The 22,130-nt window shown below is 43.0% G+C and overlaps 1 protein-coding gene across 4 annotated transcripts in view; it reads right to left on the reverse strand.

The window, feature by feature from the left end:
- Positions 1-8,332: 8,332 nt before the first annotated feature.
- CRACDL (CRACD like) overlaps positions 8,333-22,130 on the reverse strand; it is a 73,250-nt gene continuing 59,452 nt past the window's right edge. For 3 of the 4 annotated variants that reach the window (XM_064143556.1, XM_064143558.1, XM_064143555.1), the window contains 3 exons: positions 12,171-12,370; positions 10,338-10,473; positions 8,333-9,566 (listed from right to left, as the gene is read on the reverse strand). In XM_064143556.1, coding sequence (XP_063999626.1) covers positions 9,421-9,566; positions 10,338-10,473; positions 12,171-12,370 — 482 coding nt within the window. In that variant the 3' untranslated portion in view covers positions 8,333-9,420. The remainder of the gene's footprint in view (positions 9,567-10,337; positions 10,474-12,170; positions 12,371-22,130) is intronic. The other variant, XM_064143557.1, reaches the window with a different exon arrangement.

Here is a 22,130-nt window from a genome sequence, read left to right on the forward strand (position 1 = left end):
CTGAGCAATTAATAAACTTTTTCTGCAGTTTGTAACCTGTCTGTGATGACAAGTTTGATAACTGCAATAGCTGTATCACTACTGCACATCATGCATGCTATTACCGTTATTCCTGTCCTCTGAGACATAGATCTGTAACAAATTAGAAGGCTGACACATGCAGAGACTTTTGTTTTTTAAGGTGATTAAAAATGGATTATAGACTTATGGCACATGTACTGATGGGCTCAAAGTCAAGCCTCAGAACAACCCCTGTCTGTGGATAACTGAACCCTAAAACCATCAAGAGCTGGGGTTTGTCCCTGACTGCAGGAGCTGAAGGGGGGAAATGCAGGGACAAAGCAGAGAGTACTGCATTGGGCACAGGTGAAGTGGACCTGCATGGAAACCAGTGGCTTTCCTTCCACTCTCTCCCATGCTACGGGCTATGTCACAGCCCACAGCCCTAGCTTTTCTCTCTTCATTTAGATGAAGTTGCAGCAGGAGGATGAGCCTAGGGCTGGCCTTGCTCTCCAGGGAGTACAACTGAGATGGCAGGTCATTCTTGGGGGAAAACATTCCACCTTCTCCTTCACAGATTATGGTCCTCAGCCTTACCTCTGTGCTTGTCCTGTTTCATCAGAACCTGTTTATATTTTCAAATCACAGTAATGCCATATCTGCTGCTAATTGCAGCCCAGCTACACTAACCCACTGTGCAAACAAGGCCATAATCCAAGTATTGTTTTGCATAACCAGAATGCTGGAGTTGCAAACATTTGCATAATGCTTAATTATTTAGTCAGAACATAAAATTTGTCTTCCTCTCAAAACCATTTTTATGAAATGTCTCAATAATTAAACAGCACTATGTTTATTAACAGCAGGAGTCATGAAATGTATTAGTCAGAAACAAGCAAGTGGCTACATCTTGCCACAGTAATCAAAATACGTCACTCCAAAGTAGGTTCCTAAGCATGGCAAACACCAGCATGAACTCCTACATGCGGCTGAGCAGAATATGATTAAAAGTGTAGTGGTTCAGAGGCTGTACCTTGCAGGGGTCAGGGCAGCAGAATTCAATACTTTAATTCACTCATTGATCAATATATATTCTTTCGAAAAGACCAGTTCAATTATATTGAGTCAGCTGAAGTATGAGCAGTAAAATTTGGGGTCAACTCTGAGTCCTCATATGCAGCCTGAGCAAGGCATCTGCAGGGTCCTGCCTTCCATGGGGCACTGGCCCATGTTTACACCCCTTATATGGGACCTGGGAGCAGGGTCTGCTTCTTCATGGGTTTTCTCAAAGCATTTCCTAACAAGGCTTTAAAAAGAGAAAACAGGATTTAGAAAAGTAGCCAGAGGCATATAATAAAAATATGTGCCCTGACAACACAGGAAAGGGATTCCTCTTGCAGTGTTTCTGCCTATAGGGAAGAGAGGCCAGCTCTGACCTCAGTTATTCTGTTATATCAAGAGAAAAAAATGAATGGTCAGAGTCTGGACTAAGTTGCTGAACGTGTTGGGGGATGTCCCCAGGACCAGACAAGACCCAGAGTTTATTCAAGCTAGGAAAACTGCCTGGACAGATGGGCAGAGTCCAATGGGATGGGGTTCAATAGCTCCAAGTGCAGGGTGCTGCACTTTGGCTACAACAACCCCATGCAGAGATACAGGCTAGGGTCGGAGTGGCTGGAGAGCAGACAGACAGAGAGGGATCTGGGGGTGCTGATTGATACCCGCCTGAACATGAGCCAGCAGTGTGCCCAGGTGGCCAAGAGAGCCAATGGCATCCCAGCCTGAATCAGGAATGGTGTGGTCAGCAGGAGCAGGGAGGACATTCTGCCCCTGTACTCTGCACTGGTTAGACCACACCTTGAGTACTGTGTTCAGTTCTGGGCCCCCCAGTTTAGGAGGGACATTGAGATGCTTGAGCGTGTCCAGAGAAGGGCGACGAGGCTGGTGAGAGGCCTCGAGCACAGCCCTACGAGGAGAGGCTGAGGGAGCTGGGATTGTTTAGCCTGGAGAAGAGGAGGCTCAGGGGTGACCTTATTGCTGTCTACAACTACCTGAGGGGTGGTTGTGGCCAGGGGGAGGTTGCTCTCTTCTCTCAGGTGGCCAGCACCAGAACAAGAGGACACAGCCTCAAGCTATGTCAGGGGAGATTTAGACTTGAGGTGAGGAGAAAGTTCTTCACTGAGAGAGTCATTGGACACTGGAATGGGCTGCCCGGGGAGGTGGTGGAGTCGCCATCCCTGGGGCTGTTCAAGGCAAGATTGGACGTGGCACTTGGTGCCATGGTCTAGCCTTGAGCTCTGTGGTAAAGGGTTGGACTTGATGATCTGTGAGGTCTCTTCCAACCCTGATGATACTGTGATACTGTGAAAACTGACAAGCTGCAGAGGAAGAGACAGACACAAGTTGTCACATACCAGACTCTGGTTTGATTAAAACAGTTTCTGTGTCCAAATATAAAAGCTCCAAATAGTACTAAGTTGCTTGAAGGGAAGGCAGAGTTCAGGACCAGAAATTGGAGTAACCACCCACTAAGTAAGGAGGAAGAATGCCTTGAATCCTGTGAACAGGCATTTGCCTCTGAAATAAATATTTTAATAATCTGGACTTATTAGCTTACATATAAGAAAATAATAAAATGTGAATGTTATTCAGGCAAGATGGAGATTTTTATTCTTCCTTTTAAATTCAAGTTTATGCTTCAGTTATATTTCAATAACATTACACCAAAAATTAAGTTTGTACTCTCTGTGAAAGTCATCTGTTACTTGCTAACAAGGATTCCAAATTACTCGAGCCTATTTCTGAGACATGCATATGATTAAGAGGCTCTCTTTTTGTCCATCAGTTACATAAAGGCAGCCAAGGAAGCCAGCTCTTCTCCTCCCATATCCTTGGTGTAACTTCTGAGACTGAGGCTGAGTGTCACTGTTTTGCAGCACTGTGCTGATGGTTGTGTCAAACAACAGCTGATGAGGGTACAGCTTACCTTGGTAGGTAGGCTTGAAGGGCTGCTTGTGCAACAGGGTGAAGCAAATGGGGAAACCAGCAGAAGTCTACCTCTGCAAATAACTACCCTCTGCTTTCCCTGCTTGAGAATGTGAGCCCACATAAACAGGCACTGACAGCAAATGCTGCCTTTTTCCTAAGCCAGAGCAAAATTCTCCTTCCCGTCTTGCTTTAGGGAAGTAGGTCACAGTAAAATCTGCCTCCCTCAAGCTCTTGTCCATGATCACAAGGTAAGATTATATCCTCACATTAATTTGGGATATTGGGGTGTGAAAAGGCAATTCAAAGGCTCAGTGTCTCTCTGAAGAGCAGGTGACAGCATGATCCACCATAACAAAGTGCCCTGCAACCCACTGCCCCAGGCTGCTTGTGCCCTTCTCCCTGATAATGGGCTGAGCTCGGTAGCTGGATCTGATGTTGAAGAAATGAAGCTACCCTTTGGCAGTGGGCATCCCACTGTGGGGTGCCTCAGAGCAGCAGGAAAATAAACAGAGTCACAGAGGAGGAGGGGGATGCAGTAAAGAAACCAGGTATAAGGAATTGCCTGCTAAGCAGGAAAGATTGCCTCTGCTTCGACTTCTTTTGTTTGCATTGCATTTCCTCCTTCTAAGATTGTAACACCACGGCACGCAGACTGTGCTCACCAAGTTACAGTGCTGCACGAAAGCACATGCCACACATCTAGTCTGTGGTGAACAAGCATTCAGGCCCATCAGTAAACGTGAGTTTATGCTCACCTTGTACTTCTGTGCCAGCTGAAGCCCGATAACACATGCTCTAGTGTCATGCCTGCCAGACAGGTCTCGTGTGGCATCACACAGTGTACAGTTTGCCGCACGCCGGCAGGGCCTTCTCTTGGTTGGCCCTTGTGTTTCCCAGCAGGTGCTGTGAGAGCTGGAGCTGGATTTACTGCATCATTGAAACACCATGTAGCCAGGTGTTTGAAAGAGTGTATGAGGAAGCTTTGCAGTGCCGCGGGGCTGAGGGGAGGGAAATGACTAGCACTACGGTCCCCTTACTTGGGAGTCTCTTTTTTTGTGGTTCAGAATAAGGACAGGATCCAAACAAAAGACTTCATTAACCAAAAGACAGTCTCTTTTTAGACAAGTGCTGCAAGAAGAAGCAAAGGAGTTAAAAGAAGTCAACTCTTATTTAAAGGAGTGGCCAGATGGGGAAGATGATGATGTCTGTTTTGCCTGGACAAGCTCAAGGCCTTATTCTTCTGCCTGTCTGCAGGCAGCCTGCCCATCAAAATTATCTTCTGTGCTGAGTGAAGAGAGGATGAGCCAACAGCTTATTAAGGAATCTCTATTATTTCTGCTGAGAAAGATGGCTTTTATCTTCCTGAAGGGTTACTAGCTGAATTCTCTTGTCATAGCTCAGGGTCTTTCCCTCTGCTCTTTCCAGATAGTTCTCTTGTTCTTTGATGAAAGCAATAGTTTGGTGGCCTTACTGATAGTCTCATTAAATTTGAGGATGGGGAAGCAGTAAAACTTACCTGGGAAAAGGATTTCTTTGGGAGACATGATCACCAGAGCACAATGTGGGACAAACTTGACTCTCCAGTTCAGAGACTTGCAGATTCTGATATGATGCTGAAATCTTTACAGCACCTTAGGCTGTCACTTACACAAGTAGTCCCGTGACTAGTTAGAGCCCAGACACAAATACTGTTGCTTCTGGTCTGACACCAACTGCTAGTTGGGGAAAGCAGCACCAATGGTGGTGGCAACAGATTGCCAGATTTCCTCTCCCTCCTCTGTATCTCTGATGGGGTCATGCTTTCCCATGGTCTGACTCAGAATCAGCAGAGGTAGCCTAGTTGCCTTGTCATCCTGGAGCTGCTGGTATGGGAGACAATTGACAGTGTGGAAGCCATGTGCTGGCAGTCATCGCAGGACCCAACAGTGCAAAGTGCCCTTTGCCACTAGACAGTGAATGGAGATTTCTTTCTTTTTCTCTTTTTCATTGCACTATTTCTCAGGCACAGGGGACTTTCAAAGGCATGGTAACAAACTACATGTCATTTCTACACTTTGGAAACCAAACCATATTTGTGAAAAAAGAGGATCTTCTTGCTATGGTGCATTAAGATACCACAGTACCCGGCTCAGCATCCTTGAATAGGCTTCAGTGGAGTTGTGAATCTGCAATACACAGCATTTCATATCAAGTATGAAAAATGAACAATGAAAGTACTCAATGTGAAGGTGTGTGGGGCCGAAGAAAGGAAAATTGTCCTCTATCATTTTGCTTCAGTAGTATATTACACACTCTTAACCGCATTTTTGACTGTTCTTAAGAGAGTGATTTGGGATCCCATAAAGGGAGATGGTTCAATATTTTATTGAACGGCCTCCATTTAAGCTGCTTTAAGTGAACTGGAGAGGTTTGCTTCTGGAAATACAGTATTGCAAAGGAATAAGTTCTGAGAGGACTAGGAATATATGTCCAATCAGTCTCCAGCTTCAAAGTGTACCAGAGAATTATCTGGGAGTAATAATCCATAAAAATCTTCACGTGGTATTTATTTTGTGAAGTCAAGAGAATAAAAGAACCCAAACTATAAAAAACTCGTCTGTTCCTGTTGCTTGTTGAGCATCTTGGGAAACATCAGGACTATGTGAGCCTGAGACTTGCACCCACTTGGCACTCAAATGCCCTCCTATAAGAGTTAATCCCATGCAGCCACTCTATGCTGGATCACACAAGGTTACATTCCACCCTGGGGTTTTATGAGACATGCAGCACTACCCAGGGTTCAGAAATGGCTTGTTTTATTTATTTATTTTTACTCTTTAACAGCGTAGCAGTTATCTTCTAACCACAAACACAAGAAAACTGTAATTAAATCTTTGTTACCCACAGCCGAGTACTCATCATGTATACAAAGCAAACATTTTGGCAAGTTTATTATGCTCCCTGAGACTAAGAGGGAATTAATGGCATTGCAAAATTACAGCAAGCTGCTTGCTAAGATGCTGCTGGATATTTTCACTGGCAACAAGATTTTATATTCATCTAGAGCTTTTTTACTGTCAGAGGCAGCACAGTGGCAAATCACTGTATCAAAGAGCAGAGAGATATTTTGGCCTTAATATTTTACTGTTTTGCTGAACATTTAAACTAATTTAATTGTAATTTTTAACTTAAAATTACTAAACATTAAGAGACAGCTAATTAGAATAATCCAACCAGTAAAGTGTGTAAATCACCAAATCTAAAGCTTTTGCACCAAAAGATGCCTGATACGTGATTTCATTTGTATTGTATGCAGTCCTTCTCCATTGGGAAAAACAACTGCTTACAGATTGTCACCTTGCTTGTTGAATAGAAAGCCAAGAATGTCTCCATGTAGCACTTCTGGCAGATGGGCCTTTTATTTTTCAAAGCCATTTTGGTGTTGTTCTTTATGTCAGTTTATGCACATGAGTCATGAACAAAAGGGGAATTTTTACCTTTCCTTTCCCTCTTAGATGTTACATGCTGCCAATATATACTGCAGCTGCCTCAGCAAAATGGATGAGCCTGAGTCAGTCATACTGCTTCTCAGCTGGGAAAATACTATGATGTCCTTAGGAAAGCTGATCAGATGCGAAAGGCTTTGCTTGTGGTATCAAGGATGAAATGTAAATCACTGTTCATATAGAGAAGAAAATTATATGCACCTTTCCCTTCGCACAAACCAGCCACTTGACCAAAGAAGAATACACAGGCTCTAAACCCATTTTCTTGCCTACCTGTTGACAGGGCAGCTATAGCAAGATCTACATGCATGACCTGTCAATTTAGAATGAAGTAATCTGGGCACACACCAAAGTCAAGAGAAAATAAATAAGTCCTTACATTGGAATGGGCTGCACAGGGAGGTGGTGGAGTCGCCGTCCCCTGGCTTGTCATCTGTGAGATTGTACAGGTCTTGTGATGGTATTTTCACCTGTTGTCTCCATTATTCTTGAGCGTCCACCTATGGAAATAGAAGACAGTCCAAGAAGTTTGTACTTTTCCCCATACAGCTCTACAGGTCATGGTCCAGGAATTCAGTCAAAGTTTCAACACAGTTTTAACCACTTTTAAACTGGGAGAGGTTTTAAGAGACAGGTAGCACCTTGAACTACATTTTCTGAAAATACTGTGCTTTTTGTGGGGGGTAGCAATGAGAATACAAATTGGTTCTTTTTTTTAAATATATATATTATATTCCTTTAATATTGAAACTTGCTTCTTTCAGGATTGCTACAAAACATAATAGCATATCTTAAAAATACATTTTATGCTAATTCATTATTACAGAAAGCATGTTATGGAGAGAGAGTTAAGGTTTTGAAATTGTAGCTGAAAAATGTACCTACTTCTACTGTAGGTCCTAGAGTATGATTTGAGGTTAAGGACTGCTCATGCTTGCTCATGGGAGAGCAATGTGAAAGTTTTTTGCACAACCAAGATTTGGACGATTGAGCCCAAGGCTACATATCCTGTAGCGAAGTTACTGTTTCTGCTTTGGCTCTGTTTAACAGAGAGCTCTCTTGCCACATCCAACTTCAATGGGTACTGAAGCCCACATTGCTTTTTTCGATCTGCATAAAGGAGATGACCCTGGGACAGCTGGCAGAAACCCATTTGCATTGGGACCACTGACAGCTATTGTGATGAGCTGCACTGTCTGTGCAGTGGCTGCATTAGGCCTTCAGCAGCCATGCAAGCCGACTAGTCTTATCCAAAGGCTTTGACAAATACAAAACTTGGTTTTCCTCCTTCTGTTTTTGATGATGAAAGGCAACCTGTCTGAAAACTGTCACCAGTGTCCTGGATATTCACATGCTCCAGTGCTCTTGCTTCTTTATTCCTTACAAAATACAGGTGTCATTACAGAGGAAGCTCAGGTTTTCCTCCAGACTTGTTAGAGATGACAAAATTTCAAACTGCAAATGCAGGTGCTAGGAAATCTCTCTGTGTTTTTCCAAAAGGAATGCTGGTGTGACAAGAACAATAAAATCACAAATCTAAATGGAAACCCAGAGAGTACAGCACTAAGGTAGCACTTCACGCATAAATGCACAAAGTTAAATGCTTGCCTTAGCAGTGAGGCATTTAATTTCAAAGAAATTCTCTAACAGGAGTTGTCATTTGCTTCTTTAACTCTCAGGGAGGTCTTAAAATATCTTCAGAGCAATTTTGATCAACCATTGGCAATGATTTATCTTGTCAATCTTGCTAAACAGTTGAAAAGCACAGGAGAATTCATGAACTTATGCCCCAAACTGGTGAGAGAGGCTCAAGCAGATGAGTGTGAGCATGTATAAAAGCAGGAAAAGTACACAGATGCTATATGCTTCTGCTTTTTTAATGAGAGTGATTAAGATTAGAGTTAGGGTGATCCATGACGCTGACAAAGCAATGAAGTTCACAGTTTCCTCCAGAATTTCAGTTTGGACTTTAGCTCAGGAATGTTCAGTCCTTATTTTTTTTACTAAATTCACATTGTCAGTGCCACTGCTGCTGTCCTCCTAATAGAGAATGATGATTTCACATAAAGGAAAGGCAGCTGCAACCAGATAAATTCATGTAGGAAAGCAACTACAAATGTATTTGAGTTTCAAGCTGCAGGTCCTAACTGTTCCCCTGCCTGCAAACATTGTGCAGCCAATGTTGCACACAGAAGGAGATGAGACTTTTTTATTTGTGGTCACACATACATAGCGGGGGGTGTGTGTGTTTGTGCCTCATGAAGTGTAACCCAAGCCCAGAAACTGGACCACTTCACAAACACAGCTTCACAAACAGGCAGAATTTACAGATTCACAGATTGCACTGGGTTGGAAAGGACCCTCACAGTCCATCTTAGACATCTAACCGCCCTGCAATGAGCAGGGACACCTCCAACTCCACACGGCTGCCCAGTGTCACATCAAGTCTGATCTTGAACATCTCCAGGGACTACTCACTAGCAGCTATTCATTAATAACTCCATGGGCTGAACAGCTTTGATTGAAAGAGTGCCAGGTGATTCAACAGGATGTTGGTGCACAATCTGTAAATGTAAACAGAGAAAACCATAACAGACAGAAATCTCCAGCAGCAACAGAAGTTCAGCAAGGTTTAGCAAAGATCCCATTTTGATGCAAATGTCATTTAAAGCAGAAAACACAAGAAATATGTAAGGCAAAAGTTTTATTTCCAAAGTGTTAAGTATGTCCTTAGCATAATTTAAGTAATCCATTGCCATCCATTGAAATCCTGATTGCTACAAAGTTCAAGGTAAACTTTTTGACTGCACCTATTGCACACTTTCTCCACAGCTGTGTAATAAATCCCTTCTCCTCAAGAGATTCTTCGCGGTGATTAGCTCTGGTCTGTAGAAATTCTGTTAAGTAGCTGACTTAATTATGAAAGATGCTATCTGTCTTCATTATTCTATTTTATAATCTGTGGCATATCACTCCAGGCTTGCGATTTCTTTTTGGCCAGTTCCATCCACAACGGCTGATCTGGAGCAGCATTACTGGTTTTCTTCAGGTGGCTTATTTCCTCTTTATCCACCAGTGCTGGTGATGGAGCTACTGTGAATGAAACATATGGACATTTCGCTAGTTCTTCCATTAAAAACTTCCCATGCCATGCCCTACGGCAGAAAAATCTTTACATTTCCCATGGAAGTTTCTTCTGCAGTATGTTATTGAAGAGATAAACATTCTGTATTCAAAAGAACGTTATGTTTTCCACATCACTGATATCTTTTCAGCCCTAAATTTATCAAAACCAATATGATAAGCTGGATTCCTTGCCATGCCCTGTTAACACCTAGGCTGAAGAACAGAGAGTCTTTTCATTTGCAATTTCCTTCTTTACTCAGCCCTCAACTCACAGGAATTTGATTACCTTCAAAACTTATGCCTCTCTTTCAAATTTGAATGTGCCAAAGAGATTTGAAGTTATTGTGGAAGGACTGATGGTCAGTTTATGATCACATCATTCCAGCTTGCTAAGGAAACCACATTAAAATTGAATGCTAGTGAAAATATTTTTACATGCATTTTACCTTTTACATTGGGATAGTGCATTTGGGACCCTGTCCCATGAAACAGCCTGGTGCTCTCAATTCACATTTCTTTTAACCTGAGTTGAAACTCTAAAATCAAGAAGGTCAAAAGAATATGCTACCAAATAAAAACTTAGATATGAGTGCTGAGAAAACAGTCTGCCCTTGCTGATGTGGGGCTGGGGAAGAGATTAGGATCTCACCACTACTCCTTTTCAAGCAAACTCAAGCAGGATTTCTTCTGAGTAGGTTGTGAGAAAACAGCCCACGTTTTAGGCAATTTGTTTCTTACCAGGGACATAATGCAGCAGTGCACTGGTTCCCAGCAGTGACTCTTTCACTTCAGATTTTGTCTCTTTCCTCTGGTCTTCAGAAGCGGTTTTAGGTGCCAAGTGTGAAGGTTTGCTCCATTGCTGCTTCACTGACCCCTAGGCACAAAGAGGGATAAAATCCAAGTAATGTGCAGAGAATGAGACAAGTTTGGAAGAACATGACCAAAGGGAGTAGATGTGGTGCCTGTCATGATGCAAACACCACACATGTTCATTACATTGGTCCCAGTACTCTCACTTAAATTGATACCTGTTCCAAAGGCCTCAGTTGTTTCATGTTAACATCCAGGATACTCAACTTCACAAATGAAAGCAATCCCTCTGCATCTTTTATTCATAATGGTATCCATGAGTAGGTTATTATAGTCTTCAATGTAGTCCAAGTCCTTTGCACACTTCTACTAGCATACACAGGATTTGTTCTCTTGTTTCCCTTCCACCTCCCAGATTTTGTGGGTTATGGCACTGTATTTTTGGATGGTTGATGGTAAGTGGATTTTCCATAAAAAAGAAACTGAATGCCTCCTCCCATGGATTTTCTTGCCAATATCACAAACTACCCTGAAGCGATAGTGCCTGGTGCCATGTGGGAGAAGAGGAAAGTGGGAGTAGTAGAGTGGCATTGAGCCTCACATGCTGCAGGAAGGACCAACTTGGCATATTTCTTTTCAGTTAGCTGACACAGGGAAATAAAATGCATGGCATAAATTTTAGAGGACACTGCCAACTGAAACCTAGAGTTTCCTATTCTGACACAGAAACTGTATTTTAGGATCACTTAAACTCTTGGTGTTTCATATGCTATGACAATGCCGAGCATTCTGCAGTTTGTAATATGCTTAAACATTTTGCTAGGCATTATCTCTTGTTAATCTAACCAATTTTCAGCATCTAGAGATCTCTTCTTATTCCAGGATATAATACATCTATCTGGGTTTCTAACAGTACCATCTGATGCAACAAGGTAGGCCATTTGCACTGGGAATGCTATACTGATACAGGACACACAGCTCCTGTATCAGTATGGGGTTCTCACTGTGCAGGAGGTGATACAAGCAGTACTTACATGGTGCTACCTTCATTGCTAGCCCTGGTACCAGGGAAGCCTTGTTAATATTCTAGATTAATGCCAAGCACTTCTGCTGGCACAGCTTTGCCATCTGGGAAGCTCACTTGCTTACAGGTATCACACTTTTTCGCATGGGATCTTTGAAGAGGCAATGTCAACCCACGTTCCACGGCACCACGTTGGTGTCTGAGTTATCCATATACAGAGAACCAGCATTTATATCTTGGCACTGTCTGTGACTGCAAAAGCTATTTTAATCCTATTTCACTTCCCAAGGCTCTAAAAATTGTTACCTCGGAGCTTCTGGAACCAAGCTGTTCATTCAGTGTTAAATCAGTCAGGACGTATAGGATGTTCAATGAAATGCTGTGCTTAGAAGGATAGACTCCTTCTGTATTGAGAGAGATCTGAGACTGCACAATTTAGCACCTCATTTTGGGTATTCTAGCATGAAATGCACACATTAGATCTGCAAAGTATGTATTGGGCCACAAAGACATTTTTTACACCTTGCATAGTTCCAGGATTTCTTGGAAATGCCAAACTGTATAACTGAACATTCAGAGAACTCTGCATCTGTAGGACATTTCCAAGAGCAGCATCTTTGCCACTTATGATTAGACTCATTAAGTACCTGCAATCATTACAGCATAATGTAGTAGTAGATACAAAGAATACTACAGGAAGGTGACAGGAAAGCATCACAGATTTTTACTCTAAATACCTCTGTTTGTTCCTTCTCTTTATTCTGTTTCTCTGCATCTGACTTAACATCTGGAGCCACAAGTTTCTCTCTGTTGAATTCCTGCTCCTGCTGTATGCCCCTCTGCTTTTGCCTTGCTATGGAAATCCAGGCTGGCTCCGCAGGAGTGTTGGGATATTTTCCAGAGTCTCCAGCAGCCACGGAGGAAGGCACACTTCTCTCTGTTGACAGATTATTTATGTATATGGTTATATGAAAGAGATGTAATTAGCTTCAGCTCACACTTGTTCAGTATGTCAATAGGTCCCAGGACATGGTGCCAGCCTGGGTAAACAGGAATTCTGTTTAGTTTGGTCCTCTTTAATATGCAATCTTCATATGATCACTGTGTTTTAGTTTGACTAGAGTCACAGTGTCCCTGCCCTCATGTGAGAGAGATGCAGAAACATGAACCAACGTTCATTAATCTGCTTTTTTCCCCAAGGTGTCCCCTTCTGCTCTCTCCTCCCATCTGCTTTGTGACCTCTTAGAGACAAGCAGCAGTTGATTCAAAGATGGACACATCCAGACTGTGATGTGACAAAGGCAATCCTCTCCCTGATGTGGCTGCCCTTGGCTCCCATTCCTCTCATGTCCATGCAGCAGCAGCCAATACATTAGTCTATGTGCTAGTTTGAGGCTAATTGGAATATTTTAATGAGAGAAATTAGATCATTGCTTGTAAAAATAAAATAATGATGAGGTGTATATCATTTATTGGTTTGCTGAGAGTGATAAAAAGCCAAAATGTCAACAATTTCTGTCTGTGTCGCTGGATCTATTCATTTCCTCTTCACTCTCTTCTAATACCTTTTCATTAATCTCAGCTAACAGAAAACAAAATAAGCTTTGCTGCTTGTTTTGTTTGTCTGGGAAAGTAGAGGGAGAAAGAGGGGGTAGCTTTGAGCCCTTCTGGGCAGTTTCCTTTGTCTGGGAGGGAGTTTGGATTTCTGTATTATTTCTGCTTTGTATATACTTGTAAATATATTGTGTATATATGCTTGTAAATTTAGATTTACTGTAAATATAGCTTCATTTTACTTCCAATCTGTCTGAGGTAATCCAGTGAACTCCAGGGGGGGAAATTTCCTAACCCACCACAGTCTGGTTCCTGCCTTCCTTTCACCCCTTTGAGAACAGCCTCCTTCATGCAGTACCTTGGTGCCTGCAGGTGCTGTGGGTGACTGGGCACAACGGTCTGTGGCATCTGATCACACAGAAATAGGATTAAAAACTCCACAGGGTTAATTTATGGTCTTTTGACATAAGTTTTACTTTGACTTATCCCTGCTGATGCTGACTATTTCCCACTCAGGCCAGTCACTTTCATCACGCTCTATCAGAACTGAGATCTCAGTGAGACAAGAAGGAAATAAAACCCACTTTTGAGAGTAATAAACACTTAAAGGATGGATGTCAGGAGAAGGGGGGCAGTCTGTTTGCAGTGGTGCACAGTAACTAACCAAAAGGTAGTGGGCACAAACTTGAACATAGGAAGTTCCATCTAAACAAATGAAGGAACTTCTTTAATCTGAGGTAGAGCACTGGACCAGGCTGCCCAGAGAGGTGGTGGAGTCTCCATCGCTGAAGTCATTCAAAACCCACCTGGACGCTGTCCTGTGCAACCTGCTCTGGCAGGGTGGTTGGAGTAGATGATCTCCAGAGGTCACTTCTAATCTCTATCATTCTGTGATTCTGTAAAGGGTTAAAAGTGCTACCCTGCTGTCTGTGCAGTATCCAGAGCTATGAGGAAGTGAAATACTGTATTCAAATACTATGTGATGGGAAATCCTGTCTATATGGTGAGCTGAACTGGATGAAGAGAAAAGCCTCTGCTCCTCTATTAGCTCCAGCTCACAGGTTGGTTCTCCATGCTGCACTCAAAATTCAGTTTTCTAACTAATGCAGAGCCTCTGCATGGTTTAAAAGAGAAACAAGAGCAGTGCTAAAATCCTGATTTAACCTTTCCCAGGTATTTCTGCCCACTAATGTACACAAATTTACAGAAGGCTATGTCAGATCAGAAGTTAAGCTTCTCATCCTCAAATCATGCATGGCCCTGCCCCTAGGAAAATCTGTTACCCAGTCAGCATCCTGTTCAGAAATCTGGGAGGAGGCAGACACAACCAGGAAGGACTACTGCCCTGGGTCCCTTGGGGCTAAACTGCTGTGCTGGTGTACACAGGACCCAATAGGGCTGTCAGACATGTTTCTAGAGGGCTGTGGTCTAATTTAGAGGAATGTGCCTCCCTCAGAAAAGCAGGCAAATGTCTCTGAAGGCACATCTGAGGTGCCTCATAAAGGCATAGGAGATGAAAGGGATAATGCTCTTACAAAAAACTGGAATCTACAGACTCAGACACATTCTGAAAGCCCACAACTTCTTTGCTCAGACATTTTCTCAAGTCACTGTTGTTCCTCACTAGAGAAAGAAAAGTTACTTGAGCAAGAAAATATTGTAAAACCTATATCAGCTAAAAACCACACAAAGAGAAAGTGCAAGTTTTGCTTTAAGGACAAATCAAGACCTTTTGCCAACTGATGCCTGCATTTCCCTTTACATTGGTCTCACAGGGAAACCTCTGAAAGAAACAAGGCATGAAGTCCAGCTGTGCAAATGCAGCCCTCAGGTGCTGAACAAGCTTCCCCTCCTCTTGCATGGGAAGCTACTTAATTCTCTGCATCCTACCTACACCGGGCTTTTCCATGCCAACAGCTATTGCTCCCATAATCTTTTTTCCTTCTCTTCACTCTTTTAATTTTGTCAGTTTTGCAGGCTGACAGAGAATAAGGCTGGGAGAGATCTCAAGATATCATCCAGTCTATCCTTCCTGATAAATATGTATCTAACCTGTTCTTACAACCCTCCAAAGACAGGACAGATCTCTGAGTCTCCCTAGACAACCTACCCTATGGCTTGGCTGTTCTTCTACTTTTTTTTTCCTGTTAAGTTAAATCTTCACAGAATCACAGAATTTTAGAGGCTGGAAAGGACCTTGAAAGATCATCCAGTCCAACCCCCCTGCCAGCGCAGGATCAATCACCTATACCAGATCACACAGGAACACATCCAGGCAGGTTTTGAGTATCTCCAGAGAGGGAGACTCCACAGCCTCCCTGGGCAGCCTGTCCCAGTGTTCTGTCATCCTCATAGTGAAAACATTCTTCTTCAAGTTTACATGGAAGCTTCAACTTCCACCCATTGCCCCTTGTCCTGTCCTTGGGCATCACTGAGAAGAGCCTGGCTCCATCCTCTTGGCACTCACCCTTTACATATTAATAAACATTAATGAGCTCATCTTCCTTGCTCTGATTTGAATCTTTAACTTCTTCTATAGACTATGGGCAAGAGCAGAGTACTTATAGCCTCCTTTAGTTTTTTATGCAGTTGAAGACTTGGACCATGTTTTCCTGAACTTTCAATTTTTCTGATCAGTCCCATTCTCTGATCACTCTTGCTTTTGTAGATATTGCCCTCATTTGGTCCAAATCTGCCTCAAAACACAGTGCTCCAAACTGGCACACTGCACGTGAGATGAAATGGTGCCCACATGAGGAGAAAGTGGAAGGATTACCCCTCCCCCCCTTCAACTGAGATGGCCTCCTGTACAGATCAGCATCATGAGTTTCTTACATGATTTTGTTATTCCTGTTTTGTATTTAGTCTGTGACCTCCAGATCACATCACTTCCTCTCTCAAATTCCCCATTTGTATCTGTGCATTGGATATTTTTTTTTCTCTCACATATACAGAACTTTCTACTCCTTTGTAATGAAAATACTCTTTGCAGACTACGTTTCTACTTTCTCAAGACATCTCCAGTTTCTGTTCTGTACTCCAGTGTACCTTCAGGCTTTCCAGCTTGGTAGTACTTGCAAAAGTAGTGAATACATATTTAGTTCTGTCACCCATGTTCTGTAATATACTGAACAGTGTTAGACCCAAGGTGGCCACCATCTGATATGACAGTGAATCCTTAGTTGGTGCACTCAGTAGCTTTACATCAAGCCAACAAACAGCTTCATCAAGACTGTATTTACAGGAGTGTCATGATTATGTGTAAGAATGCACTCTGACACCACTTGTCATTTGACTGCTCCTGAACAAGACACATTGGTTGGAACTTATACATGTGTTATCTTGTAGAAGTTTAGAAACTGATCAAATATTCATTTTAGTATTTTGTATTAAGTAGTATACAACATACTTTGTTCCTCTCTCTCTTCTACCACTAACCTCCCTTTTCAGGATGGCTCATGGACTGCTAATCTTCCCCAAGTATCTCAGGACAAACTTCATTAGGAGCTTCCTAAGTAAACCCACACAAGTGAATTGATGTGATGTTTGCTAATGCATCTACCATCACATTCCCTCCTTTGCTTATAGGCCATGGCCTTGAACCCCTCTTGCCATCCACGGGCACCTTTTTAGGTTGTGAGCAATTTAGGCAGGACCTGTTAATACATGGCTCAGCAAAACCAGGTGTCACACCTCATCAGTTCCCAAAGCACTACTGATGTAGATTGACTACCAATACTGAAGGGGATGGTGGTGTCCAGTGTTCCTCATAGGTGAAGACCCCTCACTCAGAATGTAAAGTAGCTTTTCACTTTAGTTGCCTTCTATTGAAATTAGTCAACTTGTTTTCCTAGTATTCTCTCACAAATACACATCCAAGAGTTACACTCAATATTACAAGGGTATTTCCCCACTGAAGCCTCCCCGTGCCCTGCTGGACTCATCCTGTAAATATCTATCTTACCAAAGATACCTTTTTCCTCTGTGTACAAGCCTCTTCTCAGCCCAGAGAAGACTGGTCTTCTTATCTGACTGTACAGCTACAGACACACCATCACATGCATCCTTTCCCACCATTTTTTTACCTTCCTTTACTGCCTAATGTCTCAGTGCTTAGGAACACCAATGTCTTTACTCTGAAAGCCCTTTTCAATCCACTTACCAGCTTCCCCATGGTACTGGGAACCTGGCTTCTGTCTTGACTGCCAGTGGCGTACCTCTTGGTTTCTGTGATTCAAAATCACCCTTTGTGTACTGTCCCATGTTCCCTGCCATACCACAGGAACTTTCTGTAAACACCAACTGAAGTGCACGTTGTTCCTCCTCTGCTCACAGCCAATACTGAGAAAATCACTGCTATGCCCAGGCTCTATTTACTGCACTACATAGAGTGGTCTTACTGCTGCACATGCCCCTGTTTCTCTGTCATCCTCATGAATTTAGGTTTCATCTTTCTGTCATTTTGGCATGCACTGCCTAGCACAACAGGGTTCCCAGTCCTGCAGCAATAGGTCTGGAGGCTGCTACTGTAAGTGCTTTTGTAAGGCAGAGACTCTACCGAAGGCACCAAGCGCTTCTGCTCTTCAGACAATTTTCCCTGATGAGACGCCAGACATCCTAGCCATGCCAATTAGGAAGGAGACAAATTAGAGCCAAGTATCATCACATAAGAGATATCAGAATGCCCAAGTGACAGTAGGAATCAAGAACTCTTTATCATCATCTTGAAAGAGTTTATATTATCTGCATGAGCCTGACTTAGGACAGCCACATAGTATTACCTGCAAAGGATCAAAAGCTGATCTGCTTCTGGGAGGGGCTTTCTTGTTTCTTTACACAATTATGTTCTACTCTTCTTGTATGAGGTATGAGGCAGAAAGCCAGGCAGGCAGGCAAGGTAGGGAAAATGCCTTATATTCACCAAAATAAGCATCAGATGCAACCTGTGCAGGGTTTGCTACCTCATCTGTCAGGTAGAATTACTGTAAGGGGTAGAAAACTATTTATTATCTTTCCCATTGCCCAGAGGTCCTCTCCATACTCCCACATCCAACTTCAGGAGATTTCTTGGCAGTATATATGCACTGTTGTTCCCATTAGGATGAAAGGTGGTTAGGTAATTTAGGAGATAGTACAGGGAAGTGAGTTGGCAGTTTAAGGTGATTTGGGACTCTCCTACAAAGCTCTTGGTACCCCAAGGGGAACCCTGAGGCCAAAAATTTTCTCAGGAAGAGATGATTCACAAGAGAAGTGCTGTTTCCACATCTTCCTTAGCTAAGTGAGTGTCTGACCACCTTGAACAAGCCCTCCCTGTCTCATCTCATCTGGTCACGGGGAAGTCTTTTAAGGTTCCAAATGTGGCAAGACATTTAAGGAACTGGATATCCAGAGTGGAACCAAAAGTACTCAAAAGCAGAATCTAACTCCTGCTTTGCTGCACATCACATGCACAGCAGCTATCACAACAGCTCTCAGCTGGTAAATGTCACTTTCAGGGAGACAATGCAGTACACAAAATGTCAGCAGTGGCATCCTCTGTTGGAAGTGGTGCGAGTTTGACAGGCCACAGCCACCACAAACATCCTGTGTTTTACCTCTCTGTCGAAGCAGGGCTGAGCCTCTTGCTTCCACAATACACTTGGGAGATTTTCTGAGTAAAACTAAAATCTGAATTATATTCTTCAGTTCTTATTACAACATGTTATTTGAAACAATAAGCTATTCAACTTGTTACTTAATAACTTCACAAGCTATCACAGGATGTTGCTGGCAGCAATTTGTTTCTGGTTCATTCACAGTTTTAACCTCATGATTGCATCTTTCCCTGGTTTCCTTGGAGCTGGCTTGGCCTCAGGCTTTTTGAAAGACAAGCAAGAACCCCTTCTTCCCATCAGGGTAACTCACCAACAATGGGAAGATACCAAGTCAGAACCTGTAAAGCTGTCAAGCCGCTCTGTGCATCATGTCACCGTGTATTAAAACTAGCATTTAACGCAGGCTGTCAAATCTGCTGCTGCCACCTGAAACTACACTCCGCGGCCGGCGATGCCCTCCCTTCGTGTCTTTCGCAGGGCCATCAGTCACACAGTGTGTCACGGGGCTCGCCACGCCGCATGTGCTCCTTATCACTACCGCAGGCTCCAGAATGACCACCCAGGATAAGCCCTGAAGCCAAACGATCCATAGCCACTCTCTCAACGCCCTCCCACAGATCAGAACCACCCTAGTTCTTCTCTGCTAGCTCTGACAGTGGCAGGGCTGGCTGCTTCTGTGGTCTCCACGAGGGGAAATTCCCCTGCTCCAGCCCCATTAAATGCAGGTATCTGTTTCCTTCCGGGCCATGCTTCAAACACTTTTTTAACCCCTCAGACTCAAGCTCTGATCTTACAGATGAAATTTCTTCTGCCTACTTACTGTGGAAATTAATGTGTACACTTCCCATTGACAGTTGGATATTATCCTTCAATGTATATCAGACTGGTGGTGTGAACAATAAGATGCTGTACTCAGCACTGGTCAGGCCACACCTTGAGTACTGTGTCCAGTTCTGGGCCCCTCAATTCAACAGAGATGTTGAGGTGCTCAAGCGTGTCCAGAGAAGGGTGGACAAAGCTGGTGAGGGGCCTGGAACACAAACCCTATGAGGAGAGGCTGAGGGAGCTGGGGTTGTTTAGCCTGGAGAAGAGGAGGCTCAGGGGTGACCTCATTGCTGTCTACAACTACCTGAAGGGACATTGTAGCCAGGTGGGGGTTGGCCTCTTCTGCCAGGCAACCAGCAACAGAACGAGGGGACACAGTCTCAAGTTGTGCCGGGGTAAGTCTAGGCTGGGTGTTAGGAGGAAGTTCTTGCCAGAGAGAGTGATTGGCATTGGAATGGGCTGCCCAGGGAGGTGGTGGAGGCACCATCCCTGGAGGTGTTCAAGAAAAGACTGGATGAGGCACTTGGTGTCATGGTCCAGTTGACTGGCTAGGGCTGGGTGCTAGGTTGGACTGGATAATCTTGGAGGTCTCTTCCAACCTGGTTGATTCTATGATTCTATGAAGATAAAACACTAACCTTGATGTATGAAAGTGATACCTGACTGGCTTGGGTTTGTGCACTGGTTTATAAACACACAGGAAGCAAAGAAGAAACACATACCTACTTCTGCCTGTATACTCAATGTATGCAAGTGTTTCTGGGTGTGTGTGTGCTGCTTATATGGATAACCACAACAAAGACATATTTAAACATTACCCTGAGATACAGTTTTTTTTCCTGTTGTTTTTAGAGATAGCCTTGGCTATTGCACCCTTCTTTAAATCTAACAGCCTTTGCATGCACAAAATATTACAGAAGCTCTTTATAACACATAAACCTTATGCCTGAAAATGAACACCTTATGCCTGCAAGGACTGCGAAGAGTGGTTGCTCTTCATACACATCTGCGCAGGCAAAAGGTCAGAGGCAGAATAGTAGAGCCTTCTGAAAGTCATACCTCTAACAGCAAGCAAAGCTAACTTGTGGATTCCCTGCATATTTTAAAAGCAAACATACTCAAAACTAATCCAAACAACTTTACACAGGGAGATAACACCTCCTGTATACAACAGTGTCATTGTTTTATAACACTGCTTATATGCATGCATATTTAATTCCTCACTGTTGTATTTTTGCTCATTTATAAATTAGTTATTTTAAGAAGGGCTTTACAAATGCATGTGGCATTTAGTGTATCCTGGCCTACATATTTCCCTTTGTTTATTAAAGCAGTACATGAATTTCTGTCGGTGTACACACCCATTCCTTAATTTCAGACAAAGCTATTCTAAGAATTTTGGCTTGGTATTTTTGTCATTTCTTTCTTCTCTAAGCTGCTCTGCAAGGCATTTGACTTCGGTTTGGATCTATACCACTGATGCCAGGAGAATCTTTTTTTCACACAAGAAACTGCTATGTTTGCATCATATTTCTATGTTGCTGGAAAACAGCCATATGGCAAAATAGCCCAACACAACTGAAAAAGCAACTTCTTCGGGGAAAAAAAAAGACAAAAAAAAAAAAAAAGGAGACAGCTTTCCTTTCAGCTGTAGGCAGGAAAGCATTAAAGCAATGTCATTTTTTATGTAGACAGAAATACTTTTCTTGTCATTTTAGAGCCAGATGATGCACACCAACTTCATTCACAGTTATGTTCACCGTCCTTGTTTGAACTCCTTTTCTCTGTCGGAGCATGCCTCCCCACTACAGCTCCTCCTCAGTCACTGATATTTATAACTTTATGTGCACATTCACACAAATATTTCCTATGGTTTTGCTCTTGTAATAACCTGTTAGAATATGTTAATTGTTTCTGTCCTTTACATTATTTATAGCAAAGAGTACTGAACCCAAACAACACAGCTTAACCTTTTGATCTTGTGAAGATTTTAGCCTTTAGCTCCAGAAACTTAAAATTACTCCTCCTAGGGTGAGTAATTTCATGCAGTCATTAAAAGGCACCTTGCAGCCTGCCAGAAGCCAACAGTTCCTCAGAAAGCTCTGGAGAGCAGGATTGCTGCTTTTGCCTGGGTTGGTAAGCCAGCATCCCATTAGCCCTCCTGTTGCCTTTGGTACCAGGAGCACTGAAAAGCTAAAAATTGAACAGAATGAACCAACTTGCTCCTGCTCACCCCATGACACAGCAAACAGACCTTTCTGAAATCATCAGAATGGGAACTGCACTCACATCCATCATCATTTTATACCATGTCTTCTTGTTTAGCATAGCCATTTCCTAACATGCAGTGAGAAGAAACTCCCTGGCAGCATAAAGTGTCTCCTAATGGTGAGCAGAGCTCTTCAAAAGGGCTGATGAACTCAAGCGCTAGCAGAGGGCTGCATGGCAGTATTAAGGGTAGTTGGACAACAGAAAAAAAAAAAAAGGGATAAAAGGAGTGGGTGGCTCAGCAGATCAGGAAGCAAGAGATAGCAAGCCACTTGATTCACAAGGAGTTTGCTATCATGCTTGTCAGATTCCTCCAGTTTGCAGTTGCAAAGACAAACTCCCAATTCACTGGGCTGAGGCAAATGCTTTGACATCATGTTTGCACAGAGGTATTGCCCTGCTAGCCCTCATTGCCTTCTGTGGTTCTCCTATGCCTCACCAAGGGGCATAGTTTCT

The sequence above is a fragment of the Pogoniulus pusillus genome, chromosome 5, assembly GCF_015220805.1.
Source record: "Pogoniulus pusillus isolate bPogPus1 chromosome 5, bPogPus1.pri, whole genome shotgun sequence".
Classification (NCBI taxonomy): Eukaryota; Metazoa; Chordata; class Aves; order Piciformes; family Lybiidae; genus Pogoniulus; species Pogoniulus pusillus.